Genomic DNA, 10,421 nt, shown 5'->3' with positions numbered 1-10,421 from the left:
TACAGGGTGTCACCAAAATCACCAGGAATCGAACTCATGTGATCCCTACCACACAGCACTTAGTCAGGGCAGTCTGGCATCTAGGTCATAACCAAAGACCATGCTTATTTGCATGGTCTTTAATATTAAAGAATTTCACAGATACATTGATGCACAATAGAAACGCCAGTTTGAGATCACAATTCTTTGATAACCAAATTTAAGAGATGCTTGTCCAAAATGTTATCAACAATGGTTCGGCATTCATGTAATGGACAGCATTTACACGTATATAATCTGACTGTGTCACGAACACTCACGAACTCTGGTTTCTAAGCAACCAGTGTGTGTCTAACAACAACAACAAAGTATCTCCGTTTGTCGCGTCTCACGGGAGCCCGGTCCAAGTTAACCACCGCACACTTTATTCCAGTCGACATGTTGCCCGCGGATTTGCCCTCAGACCGCGTCGCGAGGCTCAATCTGCAAAGCTGTCGCAACAGAGAGGCGGAGAGACGAGGGAGGATTTTTAACCACAAACTGAGGACCATCGGGGTAAGTTGACGCTCGGTGTTCGTGTCTGTGGTGAGAGCCGAGGGAGGCCGACCACGTACATCATGGGTCCGTGTACGTTTTGTTCGTTTGTTTTATGGTTCATTCGAAAATACGGAAATACCGTGGTTTCTTCGTTTTCTGTTTGAAACCAAAAACGGGAAAACGGAAAACCACTTCTGTTTGCCGTTTTTGTCGTCTGAAACCAAAAACGGGAAAACGGAAGTGCTTAAAACGAATATATATATATATATATATATATATATATATATATATATATATATATATATATATATATATATATATATATACATATACATACACATATATACACATACACATATATATACACATACATATATATATACACATACATATATATATACACATACACATATATATACACATATATATACATACATATATACATATATATACATACATATATACATATATATACATACATATATATACATACATATACATACATATATATATATACATACATATATATATACACATATATGTATATATACACATATATGTATATATATATACACATATGTATATATATATATTTATATATATGTATGAGTATATATATATATGAGTATATATATATATATATATACTCATACATATATATATATATATATATATACGTATGAGTATATATATATATATATATATATATATATACACTCATACATATATATATACACACATATACATATACATATATATAGACGCCAAAAACGGCAAACAGAAGTGGTTTTCCTTTTTCCCGTTTTTGGTTTCAAACAGAAAACGAATGAACCATAAAACAAACGAACAAAACGTACACGGACCTGGTCGTCACCGTTATAACTGTGCGGTCACGTGGTCCGCTCAACAGGTCAACAAGGAAGCCTTGGACATGCAGGTGAAAGAAAAGGAGCAACGAGAAGAGGCAGCACGAGAGGAGCAAAACGCTCACGGTGAGTTCACCGACACGTTAACATTGTGTCAATGCGTGTGATGCGTCCAGGGTGTGCAATTTATGTCAGGTAAATAGAGTCAGTATTACACACTGATAAAAAGTGATGAAAATCCACACACGCGCACACACACACTATTGCCACTGTTGTGTATTGTGATACTTTTGGACATTCAATCAATAACGGTCACAACTACTAATACTGTGATGCGCATTTGATATTTGGACACAAATCCCGTGATGTCGCATTGTTATTATTAAGATGCCGCACATATTATGTGGACAGAGAACTTGTGTTCAGGAATGCACTACTTTATCACACGTCGTGTAACATGATGACGCTAAATGACCTGGAGTCCCTGAACGTTACTCCATACAGATGCTGATGTGCTCCGTCATAGCAAAGCAGCCCTCCTCTTCCACAGCAGGGAAGTAAAGGAGAGGCGTGCGATGGAAAAGGCCACGGTCAACCACCGACACCGGTACCAGCAGCCTCGGTGCCAGTGGGAGTTTGACCCGGAGGACCCGGACCGCTGTGGAAAGCCAGACCTCCCTGGTTTAGTGGGCGAGGATCCCGGCAGTGAGAGCCGGCGGCAGAGACAGAAGGAGCAGCTCAGAGAGTGGCTCGTCCAGCAGCAAAGTGAGCGCGCAGCAGAGAGGCATCAACGGAAGCTGGAGGGTAGGTTGGTCCGATCCCATCTAGGGTGCTGGGCAGGCACTCGGTCCACAGTCTAACCTCCCATCATCCCCTCCTCTGTTCTTCAGAGCAGCACGATGACCAAAGCAGCGCAGACATGCGCAACAAAGCTCTGCAGCTCCAGGGCATTGAGATGGAGCAGAGAAAAGCAGCAACTATTGCCACGAAAGACTACAACCTGGCCACGGTAAGTCACCAGTCACTCAGACTGTCAGTGCTATGAAAACACTGATATTGGTATTACTTATAATAGCAGATCATTAAAGCAACATATAGGGAACACTCTGAAATGAACATCTTTTATTTGCATTGTACAACATACAAAAGGAGGTCCCTCTTAAGAAAACTAGGTCTTTGGTTGCACCAGTTTTTGATGAACGTAACGGCACCATGCATATTTTGTGTTTATATGCCGTTTGGACGTTTTAATATTAAATAAAACCTTTTTGCTGGCTCTGGATGGGCAAAGATTGAAGAGAAGCGCTGCCAGCAAGGGGACCGAACAGCTCCCGTGAACCACCCGCTGACAGGTGGAGGTGCCGAACCCAGCCCGGGCATGGAGGGGGTGCCTGGTAGCAGCCGTCCCAGCAGTGATAGGAGCGCACCTTTGGAGAGCCTGCAGCAGATCTCCCAGTTCCGGAAGTATCAGATGGAGGAGAAAAATGTAAACGAGGAACACATGATGCTCAAAATGCATGCTCCTTTTGATCATTCACACACACACACCTGTTCACTGGGTCTGTCTGGGTTACCTGTGCACCTGCAGAGGGCAGAACTGGAGAGAAAGCGAGACGAGGAGCAACATGACCGCGTCCGCTTGGACTCCAGTCGGACGGCTCTGCTAATAGAGAGGCAGCAGGCCAAAGTGAACAAGCAGCTGAGACGACAAATGGACAGCACCAATGTCAAGATGGCAGAAACACACAAACAACAGTCAGTGGCATTGTTCTCTCAGTTATGCACATGCACAGTATATTCAAGCACATATACAAGAATAGCGTCTCACTCCGTTTCTCAACTGCTGTCATTCTAAGGAAACCGGACATTCAAAAAGGATGCATCGACAACAGCTTCTTCTCCAAATTCAACACCTGCAGCAGATGATGGATGACTGACAATGAGAAGAACATGGAATAAACTACGCAAACTGGAAATCAAGTTGTTTTTAATTATTTAAAATTCAAGTTGACAACATTTTAATGTGTCTGGAGGATGCGGACAGTTCTCTGAGGGAGTTTTTTTGTCAGATTAAATCAAATGTGCCTACATGAACAAATGGTCAGCTATGGCCTGTTATATCCACAACAGCTAAAAATCAGATGGATTCACGTAAATAAAATGTATATTTGTAAAAATCATACTGCGTGTTTAAAAGAAATGTTCCAAAGCCCACAGGATATGAATACCATTTTAACTATAGCTACTTATTACACTCTTACAAAGCACACGCAAACAACAACACATCACAAAGAGGAAGCAACCAAATAGCAGTGCTGCCTGCAACGTTACAAACACACCTGAATCTTAAAGTGCAAATACATTTTTAAAAATCCTCAATAAAACCAGACATAACAAGATGCCTTTGATTGAAGCTATTACATATCTGTAGTTCAAGTAATCCTTTAGAATGTTATAGCGTGACTAAAAGAAAAGGATAAGCGGTTTGAATAATGGTATGGGCCTTTTTTTTTTTTTAAAAGCAGATATGACTTACTGTAGCAGGGAAAACAGAGTTGTTACTAATAACATTGACTGTTCAGCAGTTTTCCACATTTTCCATTAATAATGTACCTGTGCTACAAGCTTTCTCAAAGGAAGCGTGAAGGCATTTGAAGATTGCCCGACAGAAGAAAAAAAAAAAGGGAAAACAGTTTCTTTCTAAAAAGCATTTTCAGACACAAACATATCCCATCTTCTTTGCCACAGCGCAAGGGCAACCTCCTGTTGCTTTGAAGTCAAAGAACTATACCTGAAAGACAGACGGGGAGATGTCAGTGAACGGTCTGCTGAGGCATGCGAGCACTCACGCACGATTCAATTGTAATTTGTAAATCTCCTCTCTGGTCTTCCCAGTTTAACCTCACCTAATAGAGTTTATAGCCAGCTCCTTGAGGGAGCCCAGACGGGATCTAATCCCACCAAAACCCACAAACACTTCATAGAAGTCATAAGAGAGTCCAGAGGCACCGAACATGGCCGGGTCATCAGAGCTGATGACCAATGGGTGGTTTTCTGACATCAGTGCAGCTGCCGGGTGGTTTCGCATATCATTTACCAGCTTCAGCACCTGAGCGGGGATAGGAAAGAAGCAATTTGTTTAAAAAATGCACGGCCAATTAAAATTACAGCCTCGTTGATTCATTGTATTTTATGTATTACACTACAGTAGCTGGGAAAAGTACGTATTTTTAGTGCACAATATGGTTTACAATATGATAGTGTACCTGATTGGAGATAGGACACACTTCCACAGCCACCCCTCTCTTTCTGGACAGATCCTTGGCCACTGGGTGGCGAAGCAGAGCAAATCCATGGCCAATACGGGAAGTGTTCAACAAGAGAGCATCCAACAAGTTCTGGTCCACATCTGTGCCCTCGAGATCTGTATTTAGCAGAGAGAAATCAAAATGCATGCTATTTTGTGCTTTCATAACGCAACATGTGATGCTTCTTACGTATTCCTCTCCCTGATTTCAACTCTTGGTAATGATTTAATTTCTTTCTTTGCCACAATTTGGAATAGGACAAAAAAGATAATGCAAGATAATTTTATGATACAAAAGGTTTGCATTGTACTTTGCATTTTTGCTTCAGGCAGTGTTGATAAACATGTTTACCGATACATTTATATGACTTTGTGGCACATACGCATGAGCATAACTTCTCTGAAACATTTATATGACGTTTGTCAAAAATGACCACAGTCTATTTTAACTCAAATGAATGACATGCTATGGCTGTCGTGGAATATGATTTGAAAAAGCTTGTGTCCTCACATGACTTGGACACAGGGCATGACATTGACTTGAAGAACTAAATTTACAATTTAAATGTAAATGACCACTACACCCAAAATCGAGACAAGATTAAATGTATCACAACAGTCATCAAATATTCAGCTCTGATAAGTTTGTGTGGGTGTGGAGTTCCTTTAGTTTGAAAACATGCAACCAATTAAGACAAAGACATTAAACAATTAGTATCTTCTTCTTGCATAAGTGATGGTGTGTTAAGGGTTAATTAAAAAGATTAAACAACTAAACCACACCTGTTAACAGACATATGGTGTGTGTGTGTGTGTGTAACAACTGCAAAAATAACTGCCGTAAAATATAGCCTCCAAAGTAGAAGATATCAATGTAGTAGGCTAGAGGACACAATTTAAAATAAAATAATAAAATTCCCGTGTGTCCAGGAGGCATCACCTCCCCTCAGCAGGTCGGTGTCTGATGTTTCCCCGCGTAGAGAACAATGCAACATTAAGTGACTGCACTGCCCACACATTAAGGTACTGTTCAACCCATATGGATCTTTTGCAGTCTCTCAACTGAACCACATATACGCACACTATATTAAACAGGTATTTGTGAAGCTAGTTGCCGTGGCTTTTCCAAAACTTTCCCAGGCCTGGGAATTGCTGTTTTCCAAATTGCTCCTCCTACTAGTTCACACACATTTATCTGGATAAAGTTGATTTTCCCTAGACCTCATGCACAGATTAATCTCTGAGCCAACCGGCGCAGTGTATGATGTGCAATACTGTCGTTGTACAAACGGAATACTTATGAGCTCACTGGTCTCTCCTGCATGGAAAAAGAAAGGAAGCGTCACCCCTCTCTCTGCTGGCAGTGACAAGGCATCTCTGAAGTCCCACAGGGGTCGGCCTGTGTCCTCGCGGCCCACCTGTACACGACAACAAAAAACGTTAGAGAGGTCGTTTTTTTTTTACATTGGACACGTCTAAGTAATGCTTTGTCATGCTCACCATGTCAAAACCAGCCATGATATCTGGGAAGTCTCTCTGCAGCTTCATCGCCTCCTCCACAACTCTGGCCATCACTGATGCATTTACTCCCCTGATACCAGTACAGTGTGTGATCAATGATTATTACATCAGCATCCTCATCGGCCTGCCAGTGAGCCAATGGGCAGAAAGCCATTCAGACTAATAAGTGGCATCTATCGTAGAGGTAGTCACCTATAGATTGTGAAGATGATCCTTGCTCCAAAGAAGTCTGGGTGGTCTGCTGTGAACTGTCTGGTGACCTCCTGGTAGGTCTTCAGAGTCCAGGCTGTGTCATGAGTGCTGCCGTCCAACTCGTATATCTGAGTGACAAAACAACAAAACGCTGACTAACGACAACAAATCAGGAGACAAGTGACTGCGATGGGCATGACCTTCGCGTACCTCTGGGAGTAAAGCTCGTAGTTCCAGGTACATGACGTTGTCCATGTAGAACTGGGTGAGGCCTTGGTAGTAATAGTCTGTGAACACGGGAGCGTATGTGACCAGGCCCCACACTGCGAGGAAGGCCTGTTCAAACTTATCCCATACCTCATCCTGACTGGGGTACAGCGTTTCTGGATCCTGATCAGTGAAGAGCGTCAGGTTGCCCATGATGCTGCAAATGTGAAGACAACATTGTGATCAGATGATCAGATTATTTGGGGTTCTTTTACCACATACGAACAAGGGTTTTCTAAACAGAGATTAATATAACACTAACGTCTGGTGTTGGAGTCATGTGTTTATGGGCTTATTTCCTGTTAGATACTCTCTTTTCCATGAGGGTTTCATGTCATAGCAGAGTGTAAACACGCACGTCTATTTTATTTTTTACTACATGGTCTTGTGTTGACACAATGATAAATTAGAGGTGCTTTTGAGGTCATTGTCCCACTGGGGAAAAGTGCACACTGGTACACTTCATGGTACAAAAAGTTTAGATGATACGAAAAAGAAAAGAAAAAAGTGTAGACTCAGAAGAAAAAGAGCCCAATCATCGGGATGACATATAGAATAAAATATACAGTTTTCTGTTTGCTTGTTTATACATTTGTGGTATTATTTGAATTCAGTATTTGAAGCTAATAGAAAAAAAGCAAACACCTGTTGTCAAAATCCGTGGTATTGATCATCTTGGCCCTGAGGTTTTCCAGGAGGGTCCAGGGAGAGCAATGTGGGAGAGCTTTGGGCCATTGGGACGAGAAGATGAACCTGATGGACTGGTTGTCAGTGAAGCACATGTAGCAGTGGGGACGATAGGTCACGTTCTTCACGACCCACTCCACGTCTACCATGGACAAGTCGTGGACGTGGAGGGCTCCCCCTGAAACAGTGAACCACAAAGAACCTGAAGTCGGACTCTGGGTTTACTGACAACTCGTGAATCTCTCCTATTTAAAGAGATCCAACTTTTGTGATTGTCCGGCAACTTTTGAGAACCCAAAGAAATCTTGTTTTCTCTGACTGTCAAGGATATTCAGTTTACTATGAAGGAAATCGGATAGCGCTCACAACTGACGAGCTATAACTGTGGATTTGGGGATCAATTATCATAATAGCCACAATTTATCAACTAATTGACTAATTGTTTCCATTCTAAACAAGATCCAATGTACTGCCAGGAATTCTTTTTAAATCAATCAATCTCAAAATATGTCCTTTTATATACCCATGGTCTCCAGAGTATTGTGTCAAATTTAGGCTTAATGTTTTTACAGTTAATTTAAAGTGAAATGTGTACGACTGTGCTATGAGGTGTGAGACTGAGCATACCCTTGGGCATCTTCTGGAGCAGGTTGAAGACGGGACTGGCCCTGATGAGGTCCCTGGCCTTGAAGAAGTGCACGGCGGGAGGAAATGGTGTTCTCGCCATCTCCCCCTGCTTCATTTTAAACAGGAGAGCGTCCAGCTTCTGCTCAGCATCGGTCAACACCACCTGCCCGCCTGTCTGCATGGAGGCTTCCAGCCGGATGAGGGCCTCTCTCTGCCTGGGGTCCGGCACCGCCAGGACACCGCCCAGGTAGCACAAGAGCAGACAGGCCGCAGCCGCGTGGGGGCGCTGTAGCAACACTGCCATGGCGCCGGAGCGTTTGTGGGGCTTTGAGGAACAAACACAAACTGGGTTAGAGACGAAAGCTGGTTTTGAGAACAGAAAACCTTTTGGTTACAAGCGGAAGTAAAACAATAAACCTTCTATATTCAACATCAGCCAGAATAGAGACAACAAGACCAGGTGTCTGTCCCCATGGGCAGTCATGTGCACCATGTTTACACAACTCACATTACAACAATACAGAGTGAAAAGTGTAATAACTTATGTACACAACCAGAGGATCCATTACCCAACAATAAGAGGCTCGGTTAACCGTGTTCCTGAGGTAACGCTAGAGCCATTGAGACGTTGGTAGGTTGACCAGAGACCAGACACCCGGTCACGGTCGTTACCGGGTGAATGTAGAGCTTTGCCATTTAACGGAGAGCTCGTGCGTTAGTAGCTTAGCTGGTGCCTCGACAGCGGGCTACGATTTAAGTAAACAAACCTGTCACAGTGCACGCTGGAAATACGTGTTTGCTTTGGTCGAATAGCTTACTTTTTTATTTCAGTGTCAAACAAGTAACAAACGAGCAAATAAGCAGTGCTAACACTCCGTTACGGTCTTTGCCGTTATATTTAGTGATTGACTAGAAGTGTTTCTTTCTTGTGTGTGGGCAAACCTCAAGTCCCGCCTCCGCTCCGATGTGATTGGCTGAAATGCAACCCTGATAATCGTTTGATTGGTTGACTGTAGGGTATAATAATAACTGTCAACGCAGGGATGTCCAATCCCCGATGCACCCCGGGGACATACTAGTTTATGGCTTGCTTTGAGAGACAAACGAGTTCATCAAATAAGTCAAACCTTAAAAATAGTGAGCTTTGGCAGTCATTTTAAACTAAAAATGAATAAACTACACAATAACTTCTGTTGCATGACATACTCCATTTATAACTCATGACATATTGCGCATGTTTTAATTTGAACACGCATACATATTAAACAAAAGGTAGATAAGCATGATCTGTATGACGTAAAACAGACAAATAGTTAATTAATAAATTAAAAAATAGACACCCCTATTAACTCTATTACCGTGTTACTTATTGACGGGGCACCAAGTAGTGCACTCAGAAAATCTGTCAACAAGTATTTTCAAAGTTGAATTGGAAATAGCACCTTTACCAAAAACATTTCTCTTTAGTTTGATTATGTTTCACTGAATGAATTATTACCTTTATAAAAAATTTTTTTTTTTAAAGAAACATAAAAGATAAAGTCCTACACTTAAATCTGTCCTTTATTTTTTTTACTCCAGAATATTTACTATTAACTTAATACATTGTCTCGTTTTCCCCACTTTTGTGATGTAGTTATACAACCTGCTTACTAAGTATCCTAATTGCAGGCCTCATTTGAATTGTTTTCTAGTGCCAAGTCCTCTTTAAGGTTGACCAAAATAATGTACTGGTTTGCTTTGAAGCAAGCCTGAGGAGCCCTACTGCTTTCCCTTGACGTCACCACACATCTCCTGCAGACATGAGGAGGTTCAAACAAAGCAGCATACAATCTGTGGAGGGTGTTCGTCAAGAGGATAAGCACTAATTGAAGGCGATGGCGTGAGGTGCTCCAGTAGATTAATGCATTGTTTTGCATTGGCCCTCTTGTTTGTCTGTTTGCATTTCATTACTTTTGGCCTTTCAGTTTCTTTAACAGATACAAGCCCCATTGCTATGGAACGGCAACGCATTATTTTATGTATATTCTTTTCCACAGTAGTGTTCATTTAAGTACAACTGCACAAGTCAAAAATCTCCTCAGTGATGTGACTAGTACTCAAAGGTACTTTTTAAAAAACTAAATAAAAGCCATTTTTCTTTGAATTGACAATGATTGCACTGACTCTTGTTCGAGAAAAGTGATTTATTTCTAAGAAATGTACAGTATAGAAAATACTCTGTTCCATTTCCAAAATAATCTGTCAGTCAGATAAGAACTTGAAAACATCACTGAAAATTAAACGTACGGTTCTTTTTTCAATGCCACCATGCTATTGAGGCAGAAAGACAACCATTTAAAACAAAAAAGAAATAAAGAAAAAAAAAATAGAAACATACACCACATTTATATTAAAACAAGTCCAAAAATGTACAAAAAATGCCTGAAGGAGAAAAT

At 41.4% G+C, this 10,421-nt stretch overlaps 3 protein-coding genes across 9 annotated transcripts in view; 1 reads left to right on the top strand and 2 right to left on the bottom strand.

Annotated features, from left to right (window-relative positions):
* Positions 1 to 278: 278 nt before the first annotated feature.
* ribc2 (RIB43A domain with coiled-coils 2) lies at positions 279 to 3,355 on the top strand. Of its 4 annotated transcripts, XM_034535830.1 has the most exons (7): positions 282 to 534; positions 1,427 to 1,508; positions 1,887 to 2,186; positions 2,273 to 2,391; positions 2,674 to 2,868; positions 2,971 to 3,137; positions 3,239 to 3,355. In XM_034535830.1, the coding sequence occupies exons 1-7, from the start codon at positions 418 to 420 to the stop codon at positions 3,306 to 3,308; spliced, it is 1,050 nt and encodes a 349-aa protein (XP_034391721.1). In that variant the 5' UTR covers positions 282 to 417; the 3' UTR covers positions 3,309 to 3,355. The 4 variants fall into 4 exon arrangements, with proteins under 4 accessions (XP_034391718.1, XP_034391719.1, XP_034391720.1 ...); XM_034535828.1 differs by having other exon boundaries at positions 280 to 534; positions 2,674 to 3,137; XM_034535829.1 differs by having other exon boundaries at positions 280 to 534; positions 2,971 to 3,342.
* ada2a (adenosine deaminase 2a) lies at positions 3,353 to 8,929 on the bottom strand. Of its 3 annotated transcripts, none has more exons than XM_034535825.1 (10): positions 8,751 to 8,929; positions 7,984 to 8,308; positions 7,315 to 7,534; positions 6,613 to 6,826; positions 6,403 to 6,530; positions 6,190 to 6,280; positions 5,999 to 6,107; positions 4,649 to 4,806; positions 4,289 to 4,491; positions 3,353 to 4,173 (listed from the first exon to the last, which is right to left on the bottom strand). In XM_034535825.1, the coding sequence occupies exons 2-10, from the start codon at positions 8,285 to 8,287 to the stop codon at positions 4,083 to 4,085; spliced, it is 1,518 nt and encodes a 505-aa protein (XP_034391716.1). In that variant the 5' UTR covers positions 8,288 to 8,308; positions 8,751 to 8,929; the 3' UTR covers positions 3,353 to 4,082. The 3 variants fall into 3 exon arrangements, with proteins under 3 accessions (XP_034391716.1, XP_034391715.1, XP_034391717.1); XM_034535824.1 differs by having other exon boundaries at positions 8,802 to 8,928; XM_034535826.1 differs by lacking the exon at positions 8,751 to 8,929 and adding an exon at positions 8,553 to 8,738.
* Positions 8,930 to 10,154: 1,225 nt separating this feature from the next.
* LOC117731768 (cat eye syndrome critical region protein 2 homolog) overlaps positions 10,155 to 10,421 on the bottom strand; it is a 38,532-nt gene continuing 38,265 nt past the window's right edge. Inside the window, exon 19 of one of the 2 annotated variants that reach the window (XM_034534120.1) lies at positions 10,155 to 10,421. This exon is cut by the window's right edge and continues 2,467 nt beyond it. The gene's annotated coding sequence lies outside the window, so the exon portion shown is untranslated. The other variant, XM_034534121.1, reaches the window with a different exon arrangement.

Source organism: Cyclopterus lumpus, chromosome 6 (assembly GCF_009769545.1).
Source record: "Cyclopterus lumpus isolate fCycLum1 chromosome 6, fCycLum1.pri, whole genome shotgun sequence".
Classification (NCBI taxonomy): domain Eukaryota; kingdom Metazoa; phylum Chordata; class Actinopteri; order Perciformes; family Cyclopteridae; genus Cyclopterus; species Cyclopterus lumpus.
This window is presented reverse-complemented; position numbering and strand designations above follow the sequence as displayed.